Source organism: Palaemon carinicauda, chromosome 7 (assembly GCF_036898095.1).
Source record: "Palaemon carinicauda isolate YSFRI2023 chromosome 7, ASM3689809v2, whole genome shotgun sequence".
NCBI lineage: Eukaryota > Metazoa > Arthropoda > Malacostraca > Decapoda > Palaemonidae > Palaemon > Palaemon carinicauda.
This window is the reverse complement of record NC_090731.1, coordinates 167,417,613-167,432,612: the sequence shown is the minus strand read 5'-3', so window position 1 is coordinate 167,432,612 and position 15,000 is coordinate 167,417,613. Positions and strand designations below refer to the sequence as shown.

The following is a 15,000-nucleotide window of genomic DNA, read 5'->3' as shown; positions in this document are numbered from 1 at the left end:
AGACTCTTCAGCTATGGTAATCAGCTCTTCGAGGAGAAGGACACTCCAAAATCGAACCAATGTTCTCTAATTTTGGGTGGTGTCATAGCCTCTGTACCATGGTCTTCCACTGTCTTGAGGTGGAATTCTCTAGCTTGAGGGTACACTCAGGCACACTATTCTATCTTATTACCTTACTCTTGTTTTTTGAAGCTCTTATAGTTTATATGTGAGAGATCTTTTTTAATGTTGTTCCTGTTCTTAAATCATTGGATTTTAATTGTTCGTTATTTCTCTTATAGTTTGTTTATTTCCTTGTTTCAATTCTTCACTAGGCTATTTTTTTCCGGTTGGAGCCCTTGGGCTTATAACATCTTGCTTTTCCAACTAAGGTTGTAGCTTAGCTAGTAATAATAATAATAACCCTTGATTTGACAGCTCCCACTCTGCAGCTATCCAGACACGTGATAGACTGCATCAGTCTGCAGATACTAATTCTTTATTTAATATCTAGGATTCACTGCACGCCTTTACTTTGAAGTTCTTTATTATAAGAGGAAGACTGATATCTTGTTCTAAATTTGAATCCGTTAATCCTTTTGTCCCACGAGACTTCGACGAATTCTTCAATTTCCTTGTTCCTGCATAACATTTTCTGCTCATGCAGTCAGAGTTCTTAAGGCTGGGAGCACACTAGCGACTCTGTGGCGCCACAAAGCCACAGCATCGTGTGGCGGGGCTGTGGTCTCCCATAGGTTTCCATTATTTTCAAAACCACGCCACGCCTGTGGCGGGGATGAGAGACAGAGAGCCACAGTCGCTTGCCACAGTCGCTAGTTTGCGCGGCAAAACTTGAAAACAATGGAAACCTATGGGAGACCACATCCCCACCACACGATTCTGTGGCTTTGTGGCGCCACAGAGTCGCTAGTGTGCTCCCGGCCTAAAGAACATCTGGTCTGGATCTAATCTCAAGTTGACTCTTAATGAAGTTACAGACGAGTATTTTCATAATAGTGAATTTATGTAATCAAAATTCCATTTGGAATAATAATAGAAAATAAATATTTACATTTGTTCAGAAATTCACATAAATGGAGACAATTGATAAACATGAATTTATAGATGTATTTCTAATGACTCTACATCTGGGAAGGTATTACATGTTTTGATCTTACTAGTGACATACAGCATCGTTCCTTATTCACATCACTTTAATAAAATATGATAGGAAAGTTACATCATATATATGAATTTTATTAGTAAGCAGGGATGATCCGTGTCAAAACTATGTTACCATTATTACACGCCAAAACGCAGCTCTAGAATGCTGCTAGTATTAAAGATGATCGGGAAGATAGAGCTTATATATTAACCTACCAGTAAAATTTGGCAATTATTTGCTCGTAATATTAACTTATAAATGAAAACCATTATGAAAGATTCTTCATCAACATCATCATAAGGATAATCCTAAAATTATTGCGACAGTGGGGGAAAAAAATTATGTGTAAATAAATCGATCGTTATCAAAGATCTTTAGAAATTAAGTTATATTCGGTTGCAAAAGAAATTTGGCACTTCACTGCCTTTACCACTTGACTAGTTAATCACTCTTGTAAAAACATCAAAGAAATAATAACATATAATAACATGACACTCACGGAATATCATTCATAAAACTAATTTATGAAGTTATAGAAAAACAATAAAGAATTACAAGCGAACAAAAATTCTTCAATGTAGAAGACGTAAAATAAAGTTATGAAACATAATGTACTAAACGAAGTCTGAAAATCGTATTTAAAAAATAAATAACAGAAAACAATAACAATCGGATAAAGCAAATGAGCCTAGACAAACCCAACCCATCCCAGTCGTGTGGCGTCTGGAATCTGGGGGCCAACCCCACCCCTCCCCTATCACCCCCTCCTCCCCTCACACCCCACACAAAAAAAATGTCTCGCCCGTTCATCAATAGTTTCTTCGTTTTTTTTTTCTTTTTTTTTTTGTGGTACAAAAGTGTTGGTAAGGCAAAAGGGAAAGGAACAAATGTAAGTATACGACAATTCATTGGTTAGATGTGGAGTTATCAGTCCTCGATGCAAGAGTCGTATACACTTTAAGACAAAAGAAATCTCTCTCTCTCTCTCTCTCTCTCTCTCTCTCTCTCTCTCTCTCTCTCTCTCTCTCTCTCTCTCTCACAAACTACAGAAAGAGTACGGAAAACTCTCACTATCTCTCTTATGTAACACGACCACTGCGCAAAATCCAGCAATTTCTACTAAGGACTGGCAAGAATCCGTTTGTACTGACAATTTCAGTCAAAGCAGCCTTTGCAGTGAAACAGGAAAACGTCTGGTAAAGGGAGCATTCTTAACGCAAAATTTTAGTGACTGGTTAAATAATGCTATTTCCATTTTAATAATTTACATAAAAAAACTTGAAATCACCCTTAACAGTTGAAGTTAATCGTTTCAAAATGGTAGAATGCATCCTTTTTAATCACTTCTTGTGCAGTATTGATAATTCTGGTCTGGAAAATACAAGCAGACGGCCTTGAAACAGTTCGTAGTCTGTAAAACTTAGTGACTCTCATTACAAAACACGGAATGAGGGTTTTAATTCTTGAAAAAAAAATTACAAAAAAACAGTTTTCATGTAGCAAAACGCTTGGTAATAACCTGGTTACAGTTATGTCTGATACAGGCAACAATATTCATCAATTATGTGAAGAATAAAGACAAAATTATAATTGTTTGGGGAAATCATTTTATTGCATAATGATCACGAACCCAAGCATTTTGTTTGCAAGTCTTTATCTCTTATTAGTCACAATCGTAGATTCAAGTCCTTCAATAAGATATAAAATATTATAGGTTGCGACATAGTCCAGATCGTCAATAAATCCTAACCCTATTTTCCCTTTCTTGAGGTTACTGATGGCCAGCATTTTTCTGCTTACATCCTTATGTTTGTAAACAGATCCCTAACTTGGGCTATCGCTTCCATATCGCTGTAGGATTTTGATTCCTTAAATCAACTGTTAGTTTACTATACTATGCCACCTGTGACGGGCCGAGAGAAGGTTGTGACTCAAAGCCAGTATGAAAGCAACTGAGTAAATTTATTATAGAACACTCTCTTTTATATACAAAAGCTCAAAGCAACAAGAAATTTCATGTTCAAAAACAAGACACTGTTACAGAGGAGAAAAGCAGACATGTTTATTCTGGTTCTTTTTAGTGCGAGGGAAGAGCGAAGATACAAGCATAATATATACACAAAATGAACTATGTACGATCGTGTGACGTACGGTTGGTACACACCTATCAATCCGGCACTCACGTGAATAAAAGGGGGAGGCAACTTTATCTCGGACAAATTATGTTATCTCGCTTATCGCGTCTGGATGTGCCAACGAGGTATCTCTGTACTTCTCCTTATCTAGATCATGTATTGATAACGTGACTAGATCATACACGCTTGAAAAAGAATTAGGGATAAGGACTTCGAATAAATTAAGTCAGGAATGGAATAAGTGTTGCAAGGCAATGATGAAGAGAAATACTTAGGAATTTACTATGAAATATAATTGAGAATACTATAACTTACTTTCTACGTCCACTTAACAGAGATGTAGTGGCATGCCTAGATAACAGCACTCATGGTAAAAAAAAAAAAAAAAAAAAGGAGTACAATCTTCCCTTTGTTTAAATTTAGAGTACATTTTATAGAGATTTTCAACCTTAGGGATCCGTAAAACAGTCTATTGTGGGCCCGTGTGATTGACGGGTTATATGAACCTCTCCATTCAATATATACTGAAAAGCATTGATTAGTGGTAACTACACTGCTCCTGCAACTCTTTAACTGTAAGTAAATTATCTGTTTGTGTAGACTTGACACTATTCCTTAGTGACCCTCACACTAATAATAAGATTGTGTACACAGTATCATCGAAATTTCATGTAAGTTTTTTACTTTATGTTAAGTAATATATTATTATCGTGTCTCCTGTGACTGATGTGAAGTGAGCTTATGAACAGGAGTTTTTGACGAAAGAATTCCATAATTAATAATAGAGATTTACGTTTTATGAATATTATTTAGTATTTAAATAATGAAATGGAACATTAAGATTATATGGTTTCGTTCGATCTACCCACCAATAATCTTTTATATCACTGTTAAGTATTTTATTTTTTAAACTCCAATCTGTAACCATCGATCCAGATTTTTAACTTAACATTTTTTTGTATGGAATTAAAAAAAAAAATGTAAGGGAGCCAATTGGTTTCAGACCGTCAAAATTTCCGTCAAGTACCTGACACATTCGGAAATTGAATGTGAAGGACTATGAAAGCAAATATTTTGGTGGGATGATAACTCAAATAGACATTAAGTAGTTGAAAAAGAAGTAGCATAAAGTAGTTGAAAACGAAATAGCATCTGAAAGATGCTTAGTAGTTGAAAAAAGAAATAGCAACTAAAAGATTGCAGAAATAAAGATCCGATGGTATTTATATAAAAAGGGAAAAAGCGGTTTACTAAGATCTTGTAATAAATGCTTCTCTGTAAGAATAAGACCCAAATTACGCCACAAGGTAATACTGCATTAATGTAGTAATGTAGTAAAAGAATGATTGAGGGTTTCGACATGATTGTCAAAAGAAGTAAACAACCTCCAACGTGATGTACAGTTGGACACCGGAGTCTCTGGCACACCTCACTCCGAAGGTGTTACTGTGCAGCGAGCAACAAAACAAAAAGTGTAGGGATAGATAGCAGAAGTGTTAGTAGGGGGCTAAACACAGGAACTCGCCGCACAGTAAGGGCGTGGCTGGGTGCACTTATTCAAACGTGGTGTACCAGGGATTCCTGGTTTGAAAGTAAAGGAATGTCTAAATGTGATGGTGGCCACAAGTTATGAAAATGGATTCCATCCAAAGAAAATTTCATACAGATTAAAGGCTCAAAAATCATTTCTAGGCAAAGAATGTGATTATAGAATCTATAATTGCTTAAGGTACGACTGAAGAATATATGGCTGGCGTAAAAATATTTTGTGAAAGGCTTTTAGAATCTACTAGAACTTACAGTATATAGTTTTGTAGAGTGGATGCAAATGGGCATGTATTTAACACGCTAAAAGATGCGATATGGGCGGAGGGGGCAAGGTATAGAAACTAAGCTTCATAATTATTTAATATTTGTCCAAATATGATTACAGAAAACAATTATAAAAAGTACATTTACATTTAGTGGTTAACCAGAGCATTCAATTAACAGACAGGAGGTCTGTACGAAGAAAACCTTCAGATCTCTACCTGCAGTGTGATATAATGATGATGGGATATAATCTCTAAACATTTTTTTACATTGTATTTGTAGAAGGAAATGCTTCCTCTGACTTTTCTAATCTCCTACCACCTATCGTCGGTGCATTTATGAGTCATCGCTCACATACAACAAAGAGCAAGTGTCTGGCTAATATATATATATATATATATATATATATATATATATATATATATATATATATATATATATGTATATATATATATATATTATCTATTTATTTATTTATTTCCAATCACGCTCAGCTCTCCCCGTCCCCAAAGTAGGGGCGGGGGGAGAGTAGACATACCCTGGTGAGAGAAGGGTAGTTGTGTATGAATGCATATCTATCTAAATTTTTAGCGGGTCGCGTACACTAGTTTCTCAGAGTAAACTAGGGAGAGGACAAGGAGACCAGCGAGAGGGTTTTCAAATTGCCCTCGCTCCTACGCTCATCCTGCGACTGGAGCTGTGAGAGACCCAACTAATCCTTTCCTCAATAAAAAGGTGGAGCAGATACAAGATTTACTCTATGAAAGACTATACAAAGTTTACGGGCCTCGACTTTTGATTCACAGGCAGAATGAGCACAACCGTTGTTGATATCCACGTCAGGAGGGCCATCTCTCATTGCTAAACCTTGACCACTATGATTCAAGAAATCAATAGGAAAACTCAGGTTATCGTTACTAGCATCTTCTTTAATAAGGATATTGTGTTGCAGGTAGGCCTACTAGCTAAAATGAATGAATGGTATTAATGACCAGGTATATCATGACCACCAGCCTTGCCAAACCGTTATCTATATTGCTAAAGCTACAAGGGAAATTTACAATCATTACTATTTAAAAGATAGGAAAACGATGAAATAAGAATGGCAGGCGTAGTAAATATTACGGAGGTGATAAGAGTGTCTCGACTGAGATGGTGTGGGCACGTGTTGAGAATGGATGGTGGGGATGGAGTGAGGAGGAGGGCCTGGGAGGAACCTGTTAAGGGGGGAGACAGATAGGGAGGCAGTGAATTAAAGGGTAATACAAGGTGAAAGATGATATGGAGAGAAGGGGATGCCTTCGACCGAAGGCATTGGAGAGGGTGAAAGCAGGCAATCGACCCCTTAATGATGGGATGATGGTGGGAAAGATTTGTAGATATTGGGTGCGGAACTTGACTCGCACCAAATTCGTCTAAAAGAGGCCCTGGATATATAGAAAAATTATCCTTATGTACATATGAAGAAGATTAATTGTATTTTCACTATCTCCAGCTTACGAAAGCTGCCCTTTCCACTAGAACACTAAGTGACAAACGACAAACCAATGGCTCCCTTAATTACCCAAACCAGCACATAAATACCATCTTAGGAAAAAAAGTCCCCAAAATGTTTAGCAAGAAAATGATACCAGAAAATAAAACTAAGGGGAAAATATAGCTACATTTCTGTTGTCAAATCTCGTCGAAAATATAACTTGCCCATAAAGTCATACTAAATACGGTTTCGTAAATTGTCCTAGAATTTTTTATTTTTGTGCGTAAATCTTCTAAGAAACAAAAAATAAATATAATGCCATTAGAAACAATAATAAATTATATTGGTTTGGGCATATGGAACATATTTATTTGATGCATGAATAAGAAAATGATGAGAGAGAGAGAGAGAGAGAGAGAGAGAGAGAGAGAGAGAGAGAGAGAGAGAGAGAGAGAGAGAGAGAGAGAGAGAGAGAGAGAGAGAGAGAGAGTAGTTTGCCAAATGCAGACGATCATCTAGGGATCAGAGCGAGTTATAATTGCGTTGAACTTCTGGGAGCTTTTCAACAGCTAATTAACACATGACTAAGAAGTCGTAAGCTAAATGAGATAAGTGAATTAAGTTTTTTCTCAAGTTAGATAAGTGAATTAAGTAAGATTTTTTTACCTCGAGTTCGAGATTATAGAAAATCTCTAGTGAGATAACCGTGCGCCTGTTGAGTGCTGCAGTTTGCGGATGTGTTCAAAACCCTCGTAGAAGGGAAACGAAGTAAAAGGTCAGAAATTGAACGGTGATAAATATAGGATATGGAATTAATGTGGAGAAAAGAAAAATATCGGATATAATACGAGAAACGCAGAACTAAACGTGAGCAGAAATAAAGATGATGATGATACATGGATATATTCCAAAGTACAGAAAAAAGCACGTTGATCTTTGTGGGGACACCAGATGATGAAAATGGGTTAAATGTGAAGTTTGTAAACAGTGGTATCTCACGTAATGCAATTAAGGAGAAATAGTATTTAAAAATCACGAAAACGTATAGAGAAGTGGAGGAAACTGTCATCCGTAGATGCAACAAGTTGAGATCGAGTTTTACGTTAATACCGACAGGGAGATCTAACGATGTTGCAGTCACCATCAAAATTGATGTCTCTAATTCTAACGATGTTGCAGTCACCATCAAAATTGATGTCTCTAATCAACACAAATGAGAAGCTAAACGAAAAATTTACCAAGATTAATAAAATCAACAGATACCCGCGATTCATGAAATTTTATAAGAATGTATAACCATAAACGAAGTAATTAAGTGTTTTCTGACAGAACAGTCCCCTAAAAAAAAAAAAAAAAAAAAAAAAAAAAAAAAAAAAAAAACACACACACACACACATAGAAAAATTACTGTTTTATGACAGAATAAAGTCCCAAGCTACACAAAAAAGGGATCATGGAGAAGAGTTAAGTACACATTTCATTTGATTAAAAAGATATAAAACCATAAATCTCATAACAATTAGTGTTCCAGAAGATCTAGAAGAGAATATTACGGAATATTCTTCAGATAAGAACCAGTAGCTAATTGGTTTAGTAAGTTAGAAATTAATTTTAGAATCATAATTGTAATGAAATCTCAAAACAAATATTTGAACCATTGGCTCATAAAAAACTCATGAAATATAGAAAAATATTATTTAATACAAACCTCCAACTATTAAGGAAAAGATACAAGGTTAAAAGATTATAATTCAGTGGAGACAAAGTGTACATTTTTACTAAAGCCAATATATCACAGATAAAAAATCATGCACTAAGCAATAAGGGAAGCACAAATATAAATACAAATGGTTATGGAGAGGCATTATAAAGTAGTGTCGAGTTTGATCATTCTAGTACAGTGGTTCCCAACCTTTTTTCTGTCATTTCCCCCCTGCACCCAGTTCAGCCATCCAGATTTCCCCCTTCATGCCCCGCCCAGCCCTCATGCCCACTCGCCTGCCTCAGAAAAGGGCATGCCACTCCAATTCTCCCCTTGAATATCATGTCTTCGAGAACTGATATGATCATATCACAATTGAATGGCTAACAACAAATTGCCGCACGTACTATAAGGACATTTTCAGCATGTTTTAGTTAGTAGGTAGATTGATTATTTCCCCCCTGGAAGTTTAAAAATTTCCCCCCAGGGGGAAATTTCCCCCAGGTTGGGAACCACTGTCAAGCAGATAAACGAAAATATAGAAATTCAATAGCAAATAAAAAAAAATCTGATGTAGTTGTGAAATATATAACTAAAACATTAAATGTATATAGGAACATGGATATGTGGATTAATGGAGCAAAGATTCTACAAAGATATTGGAAAAAGAATCTTCCAAAAAACGGCACCCAGATTATTCAATAATATACGCAAGGAAATAAAAAAAAAATAAATCTTTGAAATTTAAGAAAAACTATGATTGTATGTACAAAATCAATTATGACACGGAAAAAAAAATAAAATTTATTAACGAAAACTGAAAACTGAAACTGGAAATTACTGCCGCCGGTGCAAATGAATGAGGTTTGCTGGAAAGGATTCGAAAATACGCGATAATGAAGATGAAGATGAAACGCAACAAAAATTCTCATCTATAGTCCATTTCTTTTAGCGATGCATATTTGCATCGACTCGCGGCGGTGCCCTTTTAGCTCGGAAAAGTTTCCTGATCGCTGATTGGTTAGAATTATCTTGTCCAACCAATCAGCGATCCGGAAACTTTTCCGAGCTAAAAGGGCACCGCTGCGAGTCGGTGCAAATATGCAGCGTGCCCTTTTAGCTCGGAAAAGTTTCCGGATCGCTGATTGGTTAGAATTATCTTGTCCAACCAATCAGCGATCCGGAAACTTTTCCGAGCTAAAAGGGCACCGCCGCGAGTCGGTGCAAATATGCAGCGGTGCCCTTTTAGCTCGGAAAAGTTTCCTGATTGCTGATTGGTTAGAATTATCTTGTCCAACCAATCAGCGATCCAGAAACTTTTCCGAGCTAAAAGGGCACCGCCGCGAGTCGGTGCAAATATGCAACGCTAAAAGAAATGGACTATAGTCAAAGAGAAGCCACCCTTACTGCAATGTGCACATGTTCTGATACCTTAGAAATAACTAGCCAATATAAGCAAAATCTGTTTCGCATATTCTTGCATGCGTGACATTACCTCAACTGTGTGACGGACTTCGCACTTGTATACAAATTGGCGACTGCTTGTTGTTATACAGACTAGAGGTAAAATTCTGAAAAATATGTCGGAAAACATTTTTGCTTTAAAACGTGCGTGCAGATTGAAGTAGGCTAAGGACATGACTTCTTCAGTATTCCTTATAAACATAATTCACAAAATAAGAAACTCCGCACATTTTAAAAACATAAATCAATATATATATATATATATATATATATATATATATACATATATATATAATATATATATATATATATATATATATATATACACAGTATATATATATATATATATATATATATATATATATATATATATATATATATATATATATATATCTGTTTCGCATTCTTCAAAACGCCTAGTGTAAATTCAATGGGTTACTTTCTTTTGAGACGTTATCTTGGTAATTTTATTAATACACAAACAACGGAATATTCGGAGGTCAAAAAAAAAAAAAAAAAAAAAAATTGCTTTTCTAGCCGACCATTATATTGTAAAGTGAAGCTTTGATTTTTTTTTTTCTAATAAATAATGTCCCATAAGAAACAGTAATAGGCTTAGTAATATATAATTTATTTGGTTTGCAGTAATAATTGTTAATCACATGACAGTCTACATCACAATTACAAATTTATAATTTGCTACATTTTCGAAGCATCATTACGTAGCTTTTCTATTGAGAGAGAGAGAGAGAGAGAGAGAGAGAGAGAGAGAGAGAGAGAGAGAGAGAGAGAGAGAGAGAGAGAGAGAGAGAGAGAAAATTTGCTTTCCCTCTGAAAAAGTTGCTTTCCCATTAAGATACTTTGCTTTCTCCAGAGAGAGAGAGAGAGAGAGAGAGAGAGAGAGAGAGAGAGAGAGAGAGAGAGAGAGAGAGAGAGAGAGAGAGAAATTTGCTTTCCCTCTGAAAAAGTTGCTTTCCCATTGAGATACTTTGCTTTCTCCAGAGAGAGAGAGAGAGAGAGAGAGAGAGAGAGAGAGAGAGAGATGAAATTTTGTCAAGAAAGGAACAGTCTACAGATGACACACATCCAGTAAAGTCGAGTCCTATATCTTGACGCATTGCAGCCGGACCGATCGTTATATATAATCAGCAAATGGATTGAAACGAGGACGGGCGGCGGTCAATTCCAGGCTCTTTTAACGATTCCAGAGTATTAACAGTCTAATGATTAATTGTGAAACTGGTCTATATCCTCCTAAATGTGAAAAATCTTCCTAATGGTTGAATCGGTGGAACTTCAGAAGTTCAACTTTTTTTGTAAACTTTTCTGTTAAACAGATTGACATGTCTCGTTTTATAGTGTATATAATTAATATATAATAGGCTTGTTAATCAGCATAGAATATTTTATATCTTTTATTCATCACTTATATAGTTTATTGGCTATTGCTTTATTTCCTTTCCTCACTGGGCTACTTTTCGCTGTTGGAGCCCTTGGGCTTGTAGTATTCTGCTTTTCCAACCAGGGTTGTAGCTTGGCTAGTTATAAAAAAAATGTCAAACTTTTTCTTTATATGATATTGATCTATGTCTTCACTGGCCCTGCAATATTTAGCAAAACCTTAATTTTTTCACCCAATATATCTGAACTTGAAATGCAAGGGTTCTAACGATGTATCAATGATGACTTCAGGTTCTTGTCACATTTGCACAATGCCACCCCTTCATGAACTGCATTTACCTAATCTCTCTAAATGATTTCATTTCATATTACAGTCCTGTAGCTCATTTGATTCCGTTTTTCTATTTCACGTTGTGATTATTTATTTAAACAAACATTTACCAATGTCTTATGGGGGTAACACTACCTAACTGTCGATCTGTTATCGCAGCAAAGGCGAGTAATTAATGATTTGTACAAGAAAACTAATGAAGAATTCAGCTATCACGCCAGTATTTTAAATAGCTGAGAGCTTAGTAACTTACGGTAAATACAAGTAAATGTAATATTTAAGCTTACTGACCTATATTGTGGCTAACATACACAGTTTATCCTTTGTTTACCTAAAGAAAACTATGTATATTTCAACCAAAGAAAGGATTAATAGTATTTTTATTATCGCCTTATGCCAAGTTGTAATGCCAGTGGTAAAAAGGGAATACTACAATTTATACGCCCTTAAAGGGAAAACAGCTCAGTGCAGGCAAAGAAAAAGTTAAGTAAAGAATAAACTACCAAAAAGGAATATAAAAATCATAACAATAAAAATATGAACATGACTATATATGGAGATAAAGACAATAGTGATGGTTTTGAAAATGAACATTAAAGATGAAGATAAAGAAATGATAAGGAGAGACAACAACATCTTGATAAACGACCAGGTATACTTGACTTTTTGTTAAGTCCTCCTAAGACAACATTTGAAAAAAAACAAATAAGAGGATGAACAAATTGACAGATAGGTTTGCTTGAGTGAGCCTTCAAGCATAAGAACTATAATCCAAGATGGTGGAAAGCCATGATACATAGACTTTTGTACTAGCCAAGTCAATAGATGACCAAGAAAAAAAGTCATATATAAACTATAAAAAAATAAAAAACAAGAGGAAGAGAAAAAATATAGGATAGTGTGCCTGAGTGTACCCTCAAGCAAGAGAACTCTAAGATGTATAAATACTTGAAGTTATTCTTATAAAATTCCTAAACTGGGATAGGCAATGGTGTATAATCTATCAATATTATTATTATTATCATTATTATTATTATTATTAATAATTTCTAAGCTACAACCCTAGTTGGAAAATCAGAATATATAAGCCCAGAGGCTCCAGCAGGAAAATAGCAAAGTGAGGAAAGGAAACACGAAAAAAATAAAATATTTTAAGAACATAAACAAGTTATTCAGATAGTCATGATATTACTAAATTCTCAAATGTCACAGTTAGCCCGAACTAAATCTAAGAATGAGCCAACATATTATTTACTTAACAGCCGAGACGTAACACATGATAGCACTATTGATTGACCCAAAGGTATCGAACTGCTGACCTGGTTTCTGGTTATTAATCGATTCACCATTAAATCCAACAAACTAGATTGGAATCCTCCAAATGATATGGAAATATATATCTTCAACAAGACAGAATATTTTAAAGCAACAATATAACAAAAAACTGATATATATATATATATATATATATATATATATATATATATATATATACACACATTATATACACATGCATACATATATATATATATATATAACATACCTACATACTTTCATTGTCACATTTATCCTTAATCACTGAATCGTGAATCAATCACCCATAATTCAACAATATCACAATACCAAGATTTGCTATATTTCATATAGCAATTTATTCAATCTTATATTTCAATTTCTATATCTTTCCTTTTCCTAAAAATTGTACATAGCTGTTATCGAATGTACAGTAATATACGTATTTCTTAAAAGTAATTCCTTATTTTATAATAAAGAGCAAGCGTTTGGTTATACACACATACACACACACACACATATATATATCCATTCTCTCTTATATGGGAGAGGGAGTAGTCATATCCTGGTGAGAGGGGGTACCCCGAGAGGTACACTCGGAACCCAAACACCCACAAATTGTCGATGGTGATCAGGTTAATATTTCTTTAATTCTAACATTAATTTTTTTCCATTACATATTTCTTTAATTTTAACATTCCTTTTTTTCCATTACATATTTCTTTAATTTTAACATTCCTTTTTTTCCATTACATATTTCTTTAATTTTAACATTCCTTTTTTTTTCCATTACATATTTCTTTAATTTTAACATTCCTTTTTTTCCATTACATATTTCTATAATTTTAACATTCCTTTTTTTCCATTACATATTTCTTTAATTTTAACATTCCTTTTTTTCCATTACATATTTCTTTAATATTAACATTCCTTTTTTTCCATTACATATTTCTTTAATTTTAACATTCCTTTTTTTTTCCATTACAGGGCTAAAGGATGGGTAGAGTTGTACTGGTTACGGGAGGAGCTGGGTATGTGGGGTCTCACACGGTCGTGGAGCTCCTGAAGGCCGGCCACACCGTCGTTGTGGTGGATAACTGTGTGAACGCCGCCAAGGCCACTGAAGGGAATGTCCTTCCCCCAGCGCTGGAGAGAGTTCAGAAGATCGCGGGCAAGACCCTTCACTTCCATGAGCTGTCGCTTCTGAACCGTCAAGCTCTAGTCAATGTGTTCTCAAAGGTAAAGATGCAGAGTTTTGACAGGTTTTTCAGGACATTATACTGAATATCCATTCTTTCCAGTGAAACAAAATTCAATCAGAACCCTAACACTTTTATAAATTTGATTGGTATCAAATTTAATTAATTATAAAGTAAGGCACAAACAATCTTTTTCATAATCATCCGCTTCAAATGAATTTAAAGTTTACATATTTTTTGTCTGCTAAAGCATAAGTTACTACTTGCTGAAAGCAACAACCGGGTAATATATTGCAATGTTATTAATTATTATTATTATTACTAGCCAAGCTACAACCCTAGTTGGAAAAGCAAGATGCTATAAGCCCAAGGGCTCCAATAGGGAAAAATAGCCCAGTGAGGAAAGGAAATAAGGAAATAAATAAATGATGAGAATAAATTAACAATATATAATTCTATACACATTAACAACGTCAAAACCGATAAGTCTTATATAAACTATCAACAACGTCAAAAACAGACTAGGTTGGTTTGCTGTGAATGATCAGACGAAATTCTCCCTCCATCACCAATCCGTACTGGCTAGCGTAGTGATGAAAACTGTCCAAACCCCAGACATGAATAAGGCCATGTCTTTGGACATGAATAAGGCCATGTCTTTGGCCTTTACCCTGCATTGGATTAAAAACGACTGTATTTGTTGTTGTTATTAATGTGCGCTAGAAAAAAATTTATTACAAAACACTAAAAGTGAAACCCCTAGTTATTCTCCTTTCTCCTCTTCTTCTTTTTCAGTACAAAGTAGATGTCGTGATCCATCTGGCAGCCCTGAAAGCTGTTGGTGAGTCGGTGGAGAAGCCCTTGGCCTATTACGCTAACAATATTACGGGTACGCTTAATTTACTAGAGGTGAGTTGCAACCTATCCTTCGAAGTTTACTCCTATGGTTCTCATATAGGTCATCATTTGTCCATCTTAGTTCAAAGGGAGCTTATTGTTAGCTTGAATAACCTGTTATCAATTTTTCTCGGATCTCTCTCTC

At 35.0% G+C, this 15,000-nt stretch overlaps 1 protein-coding gene across 4 annotated transcripts in view; it reads left to right on the top strand.

Annotated features, from left to right (window-relative positions):
* Gale (UDP-galactose 4'-epimerase) overlaps nucleotides 1–15,000 on the top strand; it is a 37,208-nt gene that overhangs the window by 9,055 nt on the left and 13,153 nt on the right. For 3 of the 4 annotated variants that reach the window (XM_068377122.1, XM_068377120.1, XM_068377121.1), the window contains exons 2-3: nucleotides 13,747–13,998; nucleotides 14,754–14,867. In XM_068377122.1, the coding sequence (XP_068233223.1) occupies nucleotides 13,756–13,998; nucleotides 14,754–14,867 (357 nt within the window). In that variant the 5' untranslated portion in view covers nucleotides 13,747–13,755. Of the gene's footprint in view, nucleotides 1–3,739; nucleotides 3,855–13,746; nucleotides 13,999–14,753; nucleotides 14,868–15,000 lie in introns of those variants that run through there. The other variant, XM_068377119.1, reaches the window with a different exon arrangement.